We start from the raw sequence: 16,958 nt of genomic DNA on the forward strand, positions 1-16,958 counted from the left end.
CGTTGACGAGCTCTTGGATGAGCTCCACGGGGCGCGCTTCTTCACCAAGCTCGACCTACGTTCCGGCTACCACCAGGTGCGCATGCACCCAGAGGACATCGCCAAGACGGCGTTCAGGACGCATCACGGCCATTTCGAGTTCCTGGTGATGCCGTTCGGGCTATCCAACGCCCCGGCAACCTTCCAGGCTTTGATGAACGACGTCCTGCGACCCTACTTGCGGCGGTTCGTGCTGGTATTTTTTGATGACATCTTAATTTACAGCTCCTCGTGGTCCGAGCATTTGCAGCACGTCGGCATCGTCCTCAGCGCACTACGGGCGCACCACCTCCACCTCAAGCGCTCTAAGTGCTCCTTTGGAGCATCTTCGGTGGCCTATCTGGGCCATGTGATCGCAGAAGGAGGAGTGGCCATGGACGCCGACAAGGTGGCCGCGGTGGCGGCGTGGCCACCACCGCGTTCGGCGCGCGGTCTGCGTGGTTTCCTCGGCCTTGCCGGATACTACCGGAAGTTTATCCGGGACTTCGGCATCATCGCGGCTCCCCTGACGCGTCTCTTGCGGCGAGACGCGTTTGCGTGGGACGACGACACAACGACGGCATTTGAGGCGCTCAAGCGCGCCTTGACCACGGGCCCAGTTCTCCAGATGCCCAACTTCGACGAACCCTTCATGGTGGACTGCGACGCGTCGGGGGCGGGGTTCGGCGCGGTGCTGCACCAGGGCGCTGGACCCCTCGCCTACTTCAGCCGGCCCTTTGCGGCTCGCCACCTCAAGTTGGCCGCGTATGAACGCGAGCTCATTGGGTTGGTACAGGCGGTCCGTCACTGGCGCCCATATCTGTGGGGGCGTCACTTCCTGGTTCGCACGGATCATTACAGCTTGAAGTTTTTGCTGGACCAGCGTTTGTCTACAGTGCCCCAACATCAGTGGATCAGCAAATTGTTCGGCTTCGACTTCTCGGTGGAGTACCGACCGGGGCGCTACAATACTGTGGCGGATGCTCTATCCCGCCGCGATGCTGAGGATGAGGTGGCTGCTCGACCACCTGCGAGTGTCGGGGCGGTGTTCGCCGTGTCCGGCCCGTCGTTCGCCCTCCTGGACGAAATCCGACGTGCCACGACGACAGCACCAGATAGCTGCGCGCTACTGGACCAGTTGCGGGCCGGCGAGCTGGGCGACCCCTGGCATGTCGTTGACGGCCTGCTCCTCCATGGTTCCCGTGTCTGGGTACCAGACTATGGAGATCTACGACAGCAGGTGCTCCTTTTGGCGCATACGGCTGGCCACGAGGGCATCCAGAAGACGCGGATGCTCTTCTTCGCTCCCGGGACGAGGTCCTGGCGGAGGTACGCCAGCGTCTGCTCCAGGCGCAGCAGCTGTCCAAGAAATACTACGATGCAGGCCACCGCGACGTCGAGTTCCAGGTGGGGGACTGGGTTTGGTTGCGGCTGCTCAACCGCACAACCCAGTCTCTGGTGCCCGGCGCCAAAGGGAAGCTCGGCCCCCGGTATGCTGGGCCATTCTGCATCTTGGAGCGCGTGGGCAACGTCGCCTACCGTCTTCAACTTCCGGAGGGCGCGCGTCTTCACGATGTCTTTCATGTGGGCTTGCTCAAGCGCCACCGTGGAGACCCCCCATCTGCCCCAGGAGCTCTTGGGCCGACTTTAGACGGCCGGTTGGCTCCAGCTCCAGCCAAGGCGCTCCGTGCCCAACAACGCCGCGGCTCGTGGCAGGTGCTTATTCAGTGGCGAGGCTTTCCTGAAGAGGATGCGACATGGGAGCTGGTCGACGAGTTCAAGACCTTCTACCCCGACTTCCAGCTCGAGGACGAGCTGTTTGCGCAGGCGGGGAGAGATGTTATGACCGGCATCCAATACCAGCGCCGCAGGCCCAATGGTGGCTAAGGGGTGCTGGCGGCTGCTGGGGTCAAGGCCCATATTTATTATATTTATTAGAGATAAATTAGATTAATTTTCATATTATATTCCAGAGACCTATATATATATTGTAAGAACTATTCAGAGGAGATTAAGCAGAAACATATTATTGTTTCCGGCTTCCTCAGGGAGCCGGGAGAAACCCTAGCCGCCTTTGCCCTAACTGCTCCAGCCAACAGAACGGCGCCCACGCGCCGTTGCCGAGGTCTCAGGCCTCGCCCTCCAATCTTCCACCCCTACAACCTACGCAGCAACTCCGGTAGGGCTCCTAGTCCTATCAATAGCAATCAGCAAGAATAACGCAGTAAACCACTGGCAGCTGACAAAGTTTTTACTAGAATTTGAATGTCCTCACTTCAGATTAAAAGGTTTACAAGACCAGCCATCAGCCACATTTGCACAAGATATTGACACCACAATCAGCTGCATATTATTATGTCAACATTGTCCTACCCAGTATAAAATGTGGGGGAAAACTACCTTAAAACTGTTTCGCAACAACAGGACCCAAAAGTATGCTAATCTGGATGAACACGAACCATATCGAAAGCAAAATTTGGTAAACAGAAGCATCGGAATCTTTGCAGTAACTAACCAAATAAAAATCTACTCCCTCTGTCCCTGAAAGCTTCAATTCCTAGAATCCGTGCCAGTCAAACTTGTTTAACTTTGACCAACTTTATAGAAAAGAGCATCAATATGCATAACATAAAATGAATATCTTATGAAAATATATTCAATGATAAATCTAATGGTATTAATTTGGTACTATAAATCTTAGTGTTTTTTTCTATAAATTTGGTCAAAGTTTCAAAATTTTGACTTAAGACAACTCTAGAAATTGCAGCTTTCAGGGACGGAGGGAGTATTAGTTATTAAAATACAAAGCTAACACATTTGTATCAGTCTAGTATATATCATTCTACAATCATGAGCCCCTTGCATGAGAATATGCTTACATGAATTTCATAGAGATCTCAACTTCATATCCTGTCCAACTTGTCTACTTCTCTTTATATATCAGTTTTAATTGTCCATCAGCACAAGTGCATGCTGACACAGCATATGGATGTGTGTGATTTGATTTAAGTTGGCAAATTTCATCAAAGTAAAATCTACCTTCACGTTCATAATTGCTGTGACTACCATCTATAAAGATAGTTTTCTGAAAATTAGTGCTGCAAAACCAAATGATCCTAAACTACATCTTGCCTATCCAGTGTCAAATTTAAAAACCAAAAGAATATCAGAAAGGAAGATATAAAAATCCCTCGATTGACCAAAGTATTCTCATTATAAATAGCATCTATGTACCTCTTTAAGATCAACCCACTCCCAGGTTTCATTTGCCGTATTGATGTCATAAACCAACGCATAAAGGCCCTGCAATGAATTCCCTAAGAAAGAGCTGGAGGCTTGAACCAAAAGTAACCACCTCGATATAGTAGAAACGCACCGTTTCAGCATTATAATCGGATATGACTGCTTCATAGAAACTATTATCTTCAGGCCACCGACTCATCACTTTACGACCAACCAATGGATCAAGATTCTGAGCTTGAGCTTCAGGAGCAGAACCACCAGGAAAATTCCTATTCATGTGTGGTCCTCTTCCACTAGGACCTGCTGAAGATGACATGGGCTTGGCTGCAGAGCCACCTGGTACCTTCTGACCCTAAAAGTGTATGAACTCAAAGAACAGAAAAGAAGACTTGTAGGAAAAAGAACTCATTCAAATTATCTACTTACTGGTTTCATCTTTTTGCCTTTAGGGCCTGGGGGAACTGCTTTCCTAGCAGTTGAAGACGATGGCTGTGTTGGTGTAGCCAGCTGCTGTGAATGCAGTGCAAGAGGCGGTGCAGGTAAAGCAGGAACAGATTGAGATGTCTTTTGCCTCTTCCGTCCAGAGGTGGTAGGACTGGGAACAGGGTCATGAATTGGTTGTGGGTTATTGGACAAGCCTGCCTGAAGCCCTCCTGTTGATCTCCATTCCCTTAAATAAAAAGGCATCACAGGTTCAGTATGCTGAAAAGTAAGATAATATGCATAATGTTAGTACAACAAATACTATTCATTTGTTCATTTGCTACCTTATGCTACATATAATATTATCGTTGTTGACTCTATTTAACAGCTCCCTGTGTGCTTTGTCAGATACTCTTAGCTCCTTCCTAAGTTCAGTCATGAGACCTTCCTTCTCCTGAGAAGGTTAGAGTTCAGTCAACTTTGAGAAATGACATCTAAAATCATCAGACCCCAAATGAACAGTGAACAGTTTTAATGATCTCAACCCATGTAATGGCGTCAGACTGGGCTTTGAATGCACGAAGGACTGAGCAATATGCTTCTTGCTCAAGTTGTTGAATTTGTGCTTCCATATCTGTCGGTGCCCTAGCATATGAACTGGCAGGAACAAGAGCTCTCCCATTACCACTGACACGTCCACTGCCTCTGATACTCCTACTATTTGGAAATTGTGGAAGATCATCATCAGTTCCTGCAACCGACATAGAATTGAGGATGCGACATTTACAGACGACAGCAGCTTTTAAAAAAAATACCCATGGTGCTAGCAGAATACACAAATATATCACATTTCAAAATGATCTTGCGAACAAGACAGATATACTTTGATGATTACAGAAATAGTAGTTATATTGTTCATAACAAGAATGTTTAGCAGTTCTAGAGGGCAACTACGCTTGAATACACCTCACAAACAACTTTTGAGGAAACTAATATTGATATGGTTCACAACTTCCCTAAACACACTGGTCCATCTGCACATGTCATACTGTATAATATTTACACACAAAACCATTCAACCTTATCACAGTTCCCAAAACCAAATTAAATTATATCTATTTCAACAAAGAAAAAGAAGTTTTTCAGGAATCTGGACTAGTGCAATATCCAAGGACTGAGACTCACTGTGGTCAATTAAACAAATAAGGAAGTGAAGAAATCTCCAAGACAGCAAAGTGGTGCAATTTCTACCAATAGTCAAGGCCTAAGAAAAGCTTAAAAAATAAAAGGCCGCATATTTTTAACAGCATAGTTCAGCTTACATGACAGATTGGACACAGCTCACAATAATAAATACTCCATACCCGTAAAGAAAGTCATTTTGGACAAGGTTTGGATCAAACATTGGGAATATAAATCATGAATAACTTTTAAATTGTTGAGTTTCGAAATGTGAAAACCATATGAATAGATTTGTCTTGAAAAACACTTTCATAAAAATATACATATACCACTTTTTGATGAATATTTTTATAAAACAAGGAGTCAAAGTGAGGCTTTGGAGACCGTGTCATTGTCCTAAATGACTTTTTTACAGGTATGGAGGGAGTAGGCTAAAAGGCTGGACACATTTTGTAAAATAAATCAAGAATCTAACAAACATGAGGAACAAGATAGGTCATCAAAGTCCAGTTGGTTGGCCCCTACATAATACTTACACCAAATCACTTGGGCAAGGTTGGAATGTAAACTGCTAGCTGCCCAAAAAAAGAACTATTCTCAATGCCTCACTCAATACATTGATGCAACTACTAGAATCCATCTGGCATTCCCTGCCAGAATCTTAAACTTTGTATATAGGATATGCTAAGATAAAGCAAAGCAGTGAAAATCACAAACAAATTCCCACAATATAGAGCAATAAGCAATATCACAAGAAGACATCATCAGTTACCAGATTGGCAACTTCAGGTACTTCACCAATTTTATCTGCAATCCCTTTATTACACTGACTAATTGGAGATGACATTATGATATGCACTTATCACTGGTTCCAGAATGTGAAAGCTAAAGAATCAGGCTCTAAGCTTGGGACATGGAATATATGACCCTAGCCTCTTAAGTTGTTACAAACATCTAAAGGTTATATGCAAGCATGGTTTGGCTGCTAATCAAAATCAAAAGATAAATAATAAATGCACCTAAAACATTGTCAGTTTCCAAACCCTAATACTAAGGTAGTAAATCCTTAATTGAGTCAAGCCCATAACACTCATTCTACATCAAACTAAATTTCATAAACATAACTGAATAGGTATTTCAGCAACATATAAATTACAGACACTATGGGCGCATACAAAGCCAACACTATCCGAGCGCACAAAACTAGGTATCATACAGCAGCAAGTTTCTCATGAGAACTCCCAGAGTACCATGCTCCAAAGAGGCCCCTATACCAAATGTTCACCATTGGATACACAATCCAATTTTGCAGAAAGAAAGGAAACCAAGAGAGGAGAAACCCATTAATTCTCTAGCTGTCAAGAACAATTCAACGTTTATAAGAAAATCCAAACCGTTAAGCAAAGAAAGAGAAATGAGGCTGAAACAGCCAAATTCACTCCATGTGAAGGAAATTCTGCACTTCTATTTAACGGGTTGTATTTTCCTGATCCCAAAAACTGCAAATTATACAGAAACCCCCCAAATCCACCATGAGAAACTCAATTCACTACTGCAGAAACCAATATTCCTGAGCAAGAATTCACCACAACGCCCAAGTTCCCACGACGTTTGATTATTTTCCCAAAATTGGTGAATTCCAGGCAACTCTAACCCCAAAACCCTGCTCCCGTCGGGCAAGCTCAAACCCTAGCTCCCAAATCCATCCAACCACCCTGAGGACGCGACCTTCTCATCTTCACACCCAAGGAACTGGCATTCGCTAGGAAGGACCTGAAGCAAGCACAACCCTAGGGGTGGAACCCAAACCCTAGGCAAGGAGGCGGACCCTAGCTCGAGCTCCCCCGCACTCACCGCTGCTGTCGGAGGGCCGGTATTCCATGGCCGACCCTCGGGGTCGACTCCGCCAACCAGCACCCACACCACCGGCGGTGGTGCAACGGGCGCGAACCTGAAAGCGCCCAACGAACAGGGGTCAGCTCCCTCCACCACGCCGGGGCTCCAGCTGCCACCCCCAAGGCCGCCACCGTGGCGGCCAAGGGCCAGCGAGCGCTCACCTGCGGCGGATGCGGGGGCGGGCGGGGAGGCGGAATCCGGCGAGATTTGGAGGAGACGGAGAGGTTGGGGGTGGGGAGGAGCAAGAGAGCTACTAGCTGCGCTGTGCTGCTACTGCTGGTATGGTATCGGACACTTCAACTTCGATTTCGGGCAAGCGAAACGGAGGAGGGAGAAAAGAACGAGCCGGCGGACTTGAAGCGGATTTTATAACCGTGGACTGCCGGCTGCAAACGTTCCCAGACGTCTGGATTAGGCCCGTCTGGATTAAAAAAAGTTAAAAATTATGGTTGAAAGTATTGTTGTTGATTTATTATGATAAAAAAATATTGTAGATCGATAAAAAAATATGTATTATAAGATAAATGAACATACTCGAAAAATCTCATGCTCTTGAAATCTCCTCCAAACACTCTAGAATTTAGAGGATTCTAACACACATACATATAAAAAAGACATTCAAGATTATTTTTATTCAGAATTCAGATTTTATTATCCCATCCAAATATGCCCGTAGACATCCGATTAAGACATGTCTTATTTCTTGTGTCAACAAGCTAATACAATTTAAGGCCCCTTTGAATTGTAGGCTCCCATTTGTATGGGTTGAGTACTGTAGCATGTTTTGGTTCGCAGAAATCGCTTGCACCAAAAGGAAACTTTCTTTTGAGTTGGATTGTATAGGAAGACTATGGCAAAGAAACATCCACTCAAAACTTCACACTTCTTTGTGTATTTCTGTAAACATTTATTCCTATAAAATCTTATATTTCTAATTCCAGTGTTTTACATATGCATTCCTATATTATTATGTTTTTTTATTCATGTATCTTTTCAGTCATACTTTCCAACTTATGAACAGGAAGAGCTTTGGTGAATCTGTCTGCAATTTGATCACCAGATGGAACAAAATCAATGTGGACACATCCACTTCAATGTGATTTGTCCTGAGATGAAAGAATGAGTTAGCAAGACAAATATTTTGTACCAATGTTCTTACACTATAATTTTGCAATACGTGGGCTTTGTATTTCTAGTTCCAATAAAGTTTGAATCCACATTATTTCTGTTGTGACACTGATATTTAGCTTTAGATTTTGCTTCTGTACTAGACGATCTTGACACTTGGGTTCTTTGTGTGCACTGTAGGAGACAAGATTAGTTCCAAGAAAAATGCAAACCCACCAAATGACCTTCTATCATCTAGAGATTTTGCCAGAATTAGTTTTGTTGGTTGAAAACTTAGAGCTTTTCAAAATGAGGTCTTTTGTCATGTCAAAATTTCTGAGGAAAACTTTGATCAGGATTCATTGGTTTCATTTGAGGTTTTTGGGTCAGAAATTCCGGACCCTAGTCCGAATTTCCTAAGTCCTATTGAGTACTCTCACAAAAAATATGCATAGATTCAAAATCCTTTGAGGATCAAAATTTCCAATCCCTATTGGAATTTTCGATACTTGACTAGTATAAGGAATTGTGTGGGGAGTACATATATCTACACATCACTAGGGCCTAACACACAACAAGAGCACTAAAAGCCCTCATCTCAACCTCTCATTTCTCCCTCTCTTGGGCATCTTGTGATTGACTCCTCTATTTGTGAAAGGGGTTGCTTGAGGGGTGTGTAAGAAAGCTTCACAACTCCATTTCTAGATCTTTGAGAATTGTGACAACCTTGTTGGTTCTTTGATTTCAATTTGTTACTCTTGGATTTTGATCTGTTGAAAATCCTATATGGCTAGGTGTTGCCCGAGAAGTTTGTGTCACCCATCTTTTCTAGTGAATTTGTGTCAAGTTGACTATTGTGGTTGCCTTGGCAAAAGGAGAGTTGGAAGAGACTCTAGACCTTTGCGGTCTGTTTAGCAATGGGGAAGTAGGTACAACTTGTGGTGTGACTGAACCTCGGATTAAATCGTATGTTCTTGACCTAGTTCTAGGTATCTCTATTTGCCCGATCTACTTGCATCCAAAGTTATAGGGCTCTTCAATAAGTTGAACACATTTCATCTACTCATCTACAAGTGTTGTAACTATAGCTCAATGTTACATTGATCATATCACTTGATTGGTTCACACTCTATTTCCCAGGTTCAAAGTTTTGAAGTCCAGTACCAGATAAAAAAAATCCGAGTTGGACTGGAATTTCCAAACCTAGAGTTTAATCCACTGTCGAGCTGATTTTTAGGTTTAGCCTATTCACCCCCTTTAGGTATTGTTGATCCTTTTATACCTGACGATAATACTGTTAGCCATAAACTTGTTGGGCAACATGCACAAAAAATGATCGAGCATTGTATGCTAGTGTCTCTATCTCATGAGCTTGTTCCACTATAGATTCATTATCAACTATCTTGTAGCCATAGTTATTGATAACCTTGAACGCTTTATCCTCTTTAGTATTAAATTGTTCAGGCTTCTTTTGTGGGATATGATATATGTTCATAGCCATCGGCTACATGATCATCTTAGCACGCCACCACTTGTAATTGGTGTCGTTAAACATGTTTGTCTTACAGCGGAAGCAAAACTACTAACCAAAAAGTGTCTACAACCAAGTTCTTAGATTGCTAGATATTTGGTCAAATTTAGGCATGAAAAATAATAAAAGATTTATGACATCATGGATGTGCATGTGTGACCTGCTCGTAGTAGCAAACATGATGAGTATGACATATTGATCATAGAGACGGATCAGGAGCGAGGGATCTAACAGTGCTATTCTTACTAGTTGACATAGTGAACGAACAAGCACTAGGAAATAATCTCTACAACTAAAACACATCAAAAGAAATCGTCCACTCAAATCCCCTCGCTCCCACACTCCCATCGGCGCCCCGCTACCCAGCGACGCCGCACTCCCCTCCCTCCGTTTCCCCTCCCTACCGCAATCCTGTTCGACGCCGAACGAAATCCGCAGAGCCGCCGCCAAGCACACCCGCCGTACTTCCCCTCAGAGTCCCCGTAGTCGCCGCCGAGCACGCCCGCCGCCAGCCCTCGCCGTCGGGCGTCCTCCCTCTCCAGGTTCTCCTCCACCCTCTCCGACACGTGCTCCGACCACGGCCACCGCCGCGCCCACCGCCAGCGCCGTCCCCATCCCCATTTTGTTCAACCCAGAGAGGAAACTGCGCTCGGTCCAGCACCACGTGAGGTCCAGCGTCCTCGCGAGTCGCCACCACCTCTGGTGTGGCGTCCGCCCTCAGCACCGGTGTCCCCGCGACTGTCTCTGCTGTCCTACTTCTCCACTCGCCACCTTGACCGGCGACAAGCACCCCCAGGACACCAGGTATTCCCTCCCCTTGGTCCTCCCTTCCTGCCCTTCCTGATGTGCGAAGCCATGCGCCCAAAAGCTAACCTACCATTCGTAATCGGATCTGGATTGCTTTGCAAAAATTATTGGGTTTAGGGTTTATGAAGGGTATCTAGGTTTTGTATGGATTGCTTTGCAAATAATTACTGGCTTCAGCACAATTTACAGACAATCAACATAATTTCTAGGTTTCATCTGGGTTTATTAGGTCATAAAATATCTCTAATTTAATCACCGCATAGTCACACTCAGCATCATCATGCTAGCTGCTGTTTTTTGTGTTCGAATTCTGAGTAGAAACATAGGTTCCAAACATAGCAAATGCAAGTTGGTTGGTTCTAGGATTACTAAGCAGAAGGAGAACTGATCCCAAGTAGCATAAGTAGTTCATCAATATAGGTTATAGGACAAAGAGAGGTGTTATTCAAGCCCTTGCACGAAACCGTGTATCATTTCACTGAATGAATAAACTATTATGTTGTTGGAGAAGATATGATGTTCGCTGGATGAATATAATGCTTTCCCTTTTGGCTTTTACTGATTAATTTTTTGGATTCATCCACGACATTGTCATTTACTTTTATGGTTATTTCTCTCTAATAATCTTGACCGCACACATAATTGATTGATTCAAATTTCCATGGTTCCTTTCATGAATTCAGGAATCACTGCTCTCCTTATAGCAAATGAACATGTGGCAGTTGCGAGTGAACTCAACTAGAATATGATATCAATGGGATCACTCTGAATTCAGAGGTAGACAAAACACATAACAGTTTAAAATAATGCAAATGTAGATAACTTTAAAAGTTCTTGGGTTCAAAGATGGTCATCTTGTGCTTTACCTTATTCGTCATCTGTAAAATAGAGGTTGCATAGTAGTTTTATTTTGGTCAAATAAGTAAAAAATTTCTAGCATGTCCCCGGTAGCATTTTATTGCTACTGGCAACACTATTGAGATTGGCTATCAGCACGAGAACATATTTGGGCTGGAGCTTGATCCCCTCAATAATGTCTTATGATGTTTTAACATGCTCATTTTTAGCTTAGTTATGTACCTTTGATTTAACTGTAGAGTCGGCATCTCTGTCCCAATTTCCCAGCAAAGCAAAAGTTGGAAGAAATCTTCAAAGATGGAAGTACCCATGAAATAGTTTGTTTTAAATCCAGTGTTGAGAAGAGGCTAAGTGAGGTTTGCATTATAGTACTTCCAATTCTGAACAAAAAAATTTCAATATGCTTGAGACACCCACCATTGTTGTTCTCTGTGGGTGGCTCACTTTTTAGAGGACTGTAGTTCCTCCCTGAAATTGTATCCACCGAATTTATGGTGTTCTACTATTTCTCATTCAAATTTTACTTCCACTTAGCAAAGTTTTGGAGTAACATTTTGCTCCTTGATGACAGTGAATGATTTTTGGAGTACTTTCATTTCTCATTGTCGTACGGAATTGATGACTGGCTATATAAACGGAATTGCAAATATCACACTAAATCATTTTAAACTCAAATTATCATGTTTTTATTTTTCCCTTGCAACGCACGGGCATGATCCTAGAAGAAAAAGCATCATCTTCTGTTTCAGATGGATGTAAGCTCTGAAAATACCTGTTCTATTCAATTTGTTCTGATTCCAGCCAAAATTCTTATTTCTACTTTTTTTCCTAAACAATATATGTCAAATGAGTGTCAATACTAATTTACTGACCAAATTAGGAACTGCACTATTGAGAATACCCATCTAGTATTGTTGAATTAAATACTCTAGCACACTTCCGTGCCTGATTCTGAGTGACTTACAAAGAACGAGAAGTAGTAATTGGATTTTGGTTTGAAGAACACTAATTACTTATACATTTCATTGTAACTTTCAATTCAACTATTGAGCACTGTGCCGTTATGCATACGTTGTTATTTTGATGTCTACCTTAGCTTAATGTTTATTAATGATGATGGTTTTTGTTATTTCATTCCACTGAATGCATTTACAAATTATCTACAACAAAGTACTTCACCTATTGTTTTGCTCCTTTATGGACTCCCAAGCACATGGAAGAAATTGCTGGCATGTGGTGTTGCTCATCACACTGACTGCACCTTCATCAGGATTTCTTTTTTTGAGTTGGTTGTAGTTCAGAAGTATATCATGGAGTGCCACAGCCACAGCCAGGCACGTCCATTTTCTCAGCCCATGGCCAAGGCCATCCTTGGTTAGATGCGAGACTGTCCAACCGATTAGATTGAACTATACATCAATACATGTAGAATATTTTTCCTTCCTGTCTTATAGAACCAAATGGCACCAGACTTGCCTGCCATAGCCCAGGCTAGCCGGCAGTATTGCCTGGCACTACTACCTATCTCCCACAACTGTCCAAGCTCAGTTTGTTTTGCTGACTTTATACCTGATCCTTAAATAAGTCCTTTTGCTAGAGAACCAGTTCATTTGTTGTGCATGCTCACGAGTTTAAGTGTTCATCTTTTGACTATATTATGGGCATAAAACTGTAATCTGTGTCATGTGACTTATTTCCATTACTTCTATCATTGTTTAAACACTTTAGTAAATTAATCCACCATCTCTTTATTTCTGGTAGTTATATTGTCAATAGACACTATCCACGTTCATATGCATTGCCATATTCTGTGATTGAATCAGCTTATGAGAAAATTGCTTGTGTGAGGCGCAGCTAGAACAGATTTCTGTGGTATCTATATTTAGCTAGCCGTGGCTGAAATCCTGTTTATTCGTAGGTTGAGGTTCTGTTTCAGTTACATTGACGGATTATGACAGCTTTTCCTTGTTTTTCAAGTCAGTCAGTCAACTGTTACATAGACGTATTTGCCATATCCTGTGACATTGGACTATCAACCTCATTCCTCAATTTCTTCCTAGAGTTGCCTCTCTGGTTAAAAGGGCCATAATAGTGTGTGGATACATGAGCTGATGCCCTTAAAGCAATAACCACGAACGAAGAGCTATGTTTTTGTGCCTGAAAATATTAGGAATCAGTACTTTTCCTTCCTTTTGAGACCACATAATCTAATGTACTTAGTGCTTTGCTTATTCTTTAAAGGTATAAATATCATATGATGAAAAATAGCATTCCAGTTAGGTTCAGAAAATTTCAAGTGTGTGATTCTGGACATGATTTGGTTTTGCGATTTGCCTGCCTATTTTTCATGCCGTGGTGGTGGGGGGGGGAGGGTATGATTTGGTTCATGTGGTTCTGACTTTTAGGTTGTAGTTTGATTTGTTTTAGGCTACAAGTACACATGGATGGTGGAGGACTGTTGCTACGTCTATGAGACGATGGACGCCATTGTTGACACCGTTTTTGGACACGTATCTTTTGACACGTACCTAGGGGTTAGTAAAATATAGATCGGCAGATGAGGCAACGGTAACTAGTTTGCAGGGAAGTTGCTGATGAAGGTGGTTGCCGATGAAGAGACAATTGAATGTGACTAAGTCCAGAGGTGGTGACATGTTCGTACCGATGATCAGTATTAGTGTTTGCCGATGGCTACTACAGGAGGTCTGCCGATGACTCTGAAGGAAAGCGTGGAGATTGCCGATTGATCTATGGCGGTGCCCCGGTCGGTTACAAGGGTTAGTTTTATGTTTTCCTTAGTTATTAGAATTCGTTTTGTGTAGGGTTCCGTTTAGTTTGGAATTCGAGTCCTAGTCGTGTCTGGTTGTAGCTCTTCGGACAGGGTATAAATATAGACCCTAGGGCAATGTAATGAATCTATCAATCAATCAAATACAAGTTTTTACTCATATCCTAGCATCTACTTTTTCGACGACTTCGTCATATTTTCTTTTTACTACGAGTTCTTAGGAATTCGTCGACTTAAGCTCGGCTTGTTCTCAAGTTCCACGTGATCACCTCTTGGCCGTGACATCCGGGCGCATCGCTGTTGTCGGGACCAAAGTGGTCGAGTTACCACCTTTGTCGATTGTAAGGTCAAATCGGCTGGCACGCCTTAACGTTTGAATCAGGTATTAGCCCTTTGTGTTTGCAGATCAGTTTTTGCATCAACACATCTTTTGGCACGCCTAGTGGGACAGATTCAAGATCAAGATCAACATGGCGAATACCGAGTTCGACTTGGAGAACGTCATCCTCGTGACGGAAGCCAATCTCAGAGATGAGCAGAAGCAAGCTATTGCAAAAGCTATGGAGGACTACAAGCAACAATGTTTGAAATCCTTCAGCATCAACAGGAGCGGCGAGGTGATCCAGAAGGAAGCATTGCCGGCACCTCGGCAGATTACTTTTGAAGCCAATCCTGGTAAACTTCAACACATGGTTGACAATGCTATCAACCGTGCCTTGATCAATCAAGCTGGTGTGCTGTCCAACACGATTTTCAATGCTATGGCCAGAACTTTTAAGGAAGGACAATTGCCACCAAATTATGTGGGCCCTGCCTATCATCAGCCAGGATCACCAGTGGTCACAGCTCCATCGGCTACTACGGCCGTTGCGGGTACAGAAACTACTGCTCCTCCAAGCACATTAGGACTTACTAATGCGCAATCTACGCCGATGTCAACCAATCCATCAACTTCGGATGAGCAAATCAAGCTTGCGACAGATCTATTGGCATCAACAATATCGGGATCTGTTCCTCCTAATTGGTGGGGTTACGGTATGCCCCTGAGATGATGCTGAAGACTCCTAGAACATCTCAAGTGGCTGACTTGATAGGCAAGGCTCCTATGGCATCGGCACCTCCAAATCTGCCGATGAATCAGAGTCCCCAGTATACTACAACTACTACTGCAAGACCTTACACTGGGAATTCTCAAGCTCCAACGTTCTAGATGCGTAACGCATCGGCAGATTCAATGCCGACGCAGCAGAGGTTTATGACACAACCAGGGCATGTCAATTCAATGATGATGCCCAATTTCCAACCATCGGCAGGGTTTATGTCGATGAATCCTAACAGCGGATGGACAGGACAGTTAGTCTTTCCACAGATGCCTCTGCAGAATCATCAGGCTCCAGGGTTTCAACAAGGCCAAATTCAACCCGAGTTTCAGAATCAAGGGTTGGCCAACCAGTCGATGAATCTGGGTCAGCAGATTGGTGGTCAGATGGTTAACCCAATGTTCCATGCGGATCGTGCACCTCAGAGACACGTGGAGGCATATCAACAGGTGCCAGATCCACAACCGCCAATTCAACCCGAGTTTCAGAATCAAGGGTTGGCCAACCAGTCGATGAATCTGGGTCAGCAGATTGGTGGTCAGATGGTTAACCCAATGTTCCATGCGGATCGTGCACCTCAGAGACACGTGGAGGCATATCAACAGGTGCCAGATCCACAACCGCCTCATCGGCAAGACACCGATGCTTATTGGGCCGATAAGATAGCTGAAGTAATGAGAGACCAATTTGGGATAAAACCCAAAGTCAACACCTACTCTTATCGGACACCGTATCCCCCTGCATATGATTTAATCCCACTTCCAAATCGGTACAAGGTACCAGATTTCACTAAATTTTCTGGACAGGATGATACATCGACTATGGAGCACGTCAACAGGTTCATCATCCAATATGGTGAGGCTGCTAACAGAGACGAGTGGAGGGTTCGTTTGTTCTCGTCATCTTTGTCTGGATCGGCTTTCACTTGGTTTATTTCATTACCTCCCAACTCAGTGATCACTTGGGCCGATTTAGAGAAGCAGTTCCACAAATATTTCTTTTCTGGAGTCCATGAGAAGAAGATCACCAATTTGGTCAGATTGAAACAACGCAATGATGAATCGGTTGAAAGTTTTGTGTAGAGGTTGCGGGAGGTCAAGAATAAATGCTATAGTCTGGTTCTAGATGATCGGCAGCTTGCCGATTTGGCTTTTCAGGGACTGTTGCCACATATCAGGGACAAGTATGCTTCTCAAGAGTTCAAAAGTTTGAGCCACTTGGTGCAGAGGATTTCTAACCAAGATATTAAGCCTTTTGAGCCTAAGAGAGCGTGGAATAAAAAGGTGTCATTTGTTGATGAGGCAGCAAGCTCAGACTCTGATGAAGAGCTGGTCATCGGTTTAGTAGAGTGGGTGAAGAACAAAAAGCCGATGTCTTGTCCTTTTGGGCATAAGGAGCCAGAGAAGTTTGCATTTGACATTACCAAGGCCGATAGGATATTTGACTTTCTGCTTTAGGAAGGGCAGATCAAATTGTCACCTAATCATGTGATTCCATCGGCTGAAGAGTTAAAGAAGATGAAATATTGCAAGTGGCACAATGCAACCTCTCACAGCACCAATGAGTGCAAGGTTTTCAGGCAACAGTTGCAATCGGCTATAGAAACTGGAAGAATCAAGTTTGATAATTCCAAAGCTCAGAAGCCGATGAAGATTGATCAACATCCTTTCCCAACAAATATGTTGGATGCTAAGGGAAAGACCAAGGTCTTGACGTCAGAAGCAGCTGAAAGAAGTGCATCGGTGGATCCTCAGCATCAGATTACTGCTGCCGATGCTAAAGGAAAGGGTTTGATCCAGGAAGGAAATAGCTCAAGAAGGCCTCCCCGATCTGGCATTGTGATAACTCATAGAAGGCATCGGGAGACTTGGCAGCAACGTGAAGATCGGTATCGGCGCCAGCAGGAGGATTATCGTTGGAAAGAAGAAAGACGCCGACAGGAGTGGAATCGGCATAAAGATCACTGGAATTGCCCATTCTTTATCCATTGCTGGGAACATAACAT

General features: G+C 43.9%; 1 protein-coding gene across 5 annotated transcripts in view; it reads right to left on the reverse strand.

Annotated features, from left to right (window-relative positions):
* Positions 1–7,097, reverse strand: part of LOC8062031 (protein EMSY-LIKE 3) — a 12,088-nt gene extending 4,991 nt beyond the window's left edge. For 3 of the 5 annotated variants that reach the window (XM_002462052.2, XM_021453239.1, XM_021453238.1), the window contains exons 1-6: positions 6,721–7,097; positions 4,230–4,435; positions 4,029–4,138; positions 3,688–3,931; positions 3,395–3,613; positions 3,253–3,321 (exon numbers count right to left, since the gene is read on the reverse strand). In XM_002462052.2, the coding sequence (XP_002462097.1) occupies positions 3,253–3,321; positions 3,395–3,613; positions 3,688–3,931; positions 4,029–4,138; positions 4,230–4,435; positions 6,721–6,748 (876 nt within the window). In that variant the 5' untranslated portion in view covers positions 6,749–7,097. The remainder of the gene's footprint in view (positions 1–3,252; positions 3,322–3,394; positions 3,614–3,687; positions 3,932–4,028; positions 4,139–4,229; positions 4,436–6,720) is intronic. The other 2 variants (XM_021453236.1, XM_021453237.1) reach the window with 2 other exon arrangements.

This window comes from Sorghum bicolor, chromosome 2, assembly GCF_000003195.3.
Source record: "Sorghum bicolor cultivar BTx623 chromosome 2, Sorghum_bicolor_NCBIv3, whole genome shotgun sequence".
In the NCBI taxonomy this organism is placed as follows: domain Eukaryota; kingdom Viridiplantae; phylum Streptophyta; class Magnoliopsida; order Poales; family Poaceae; genus Sorghum; species Sorghum bicolor.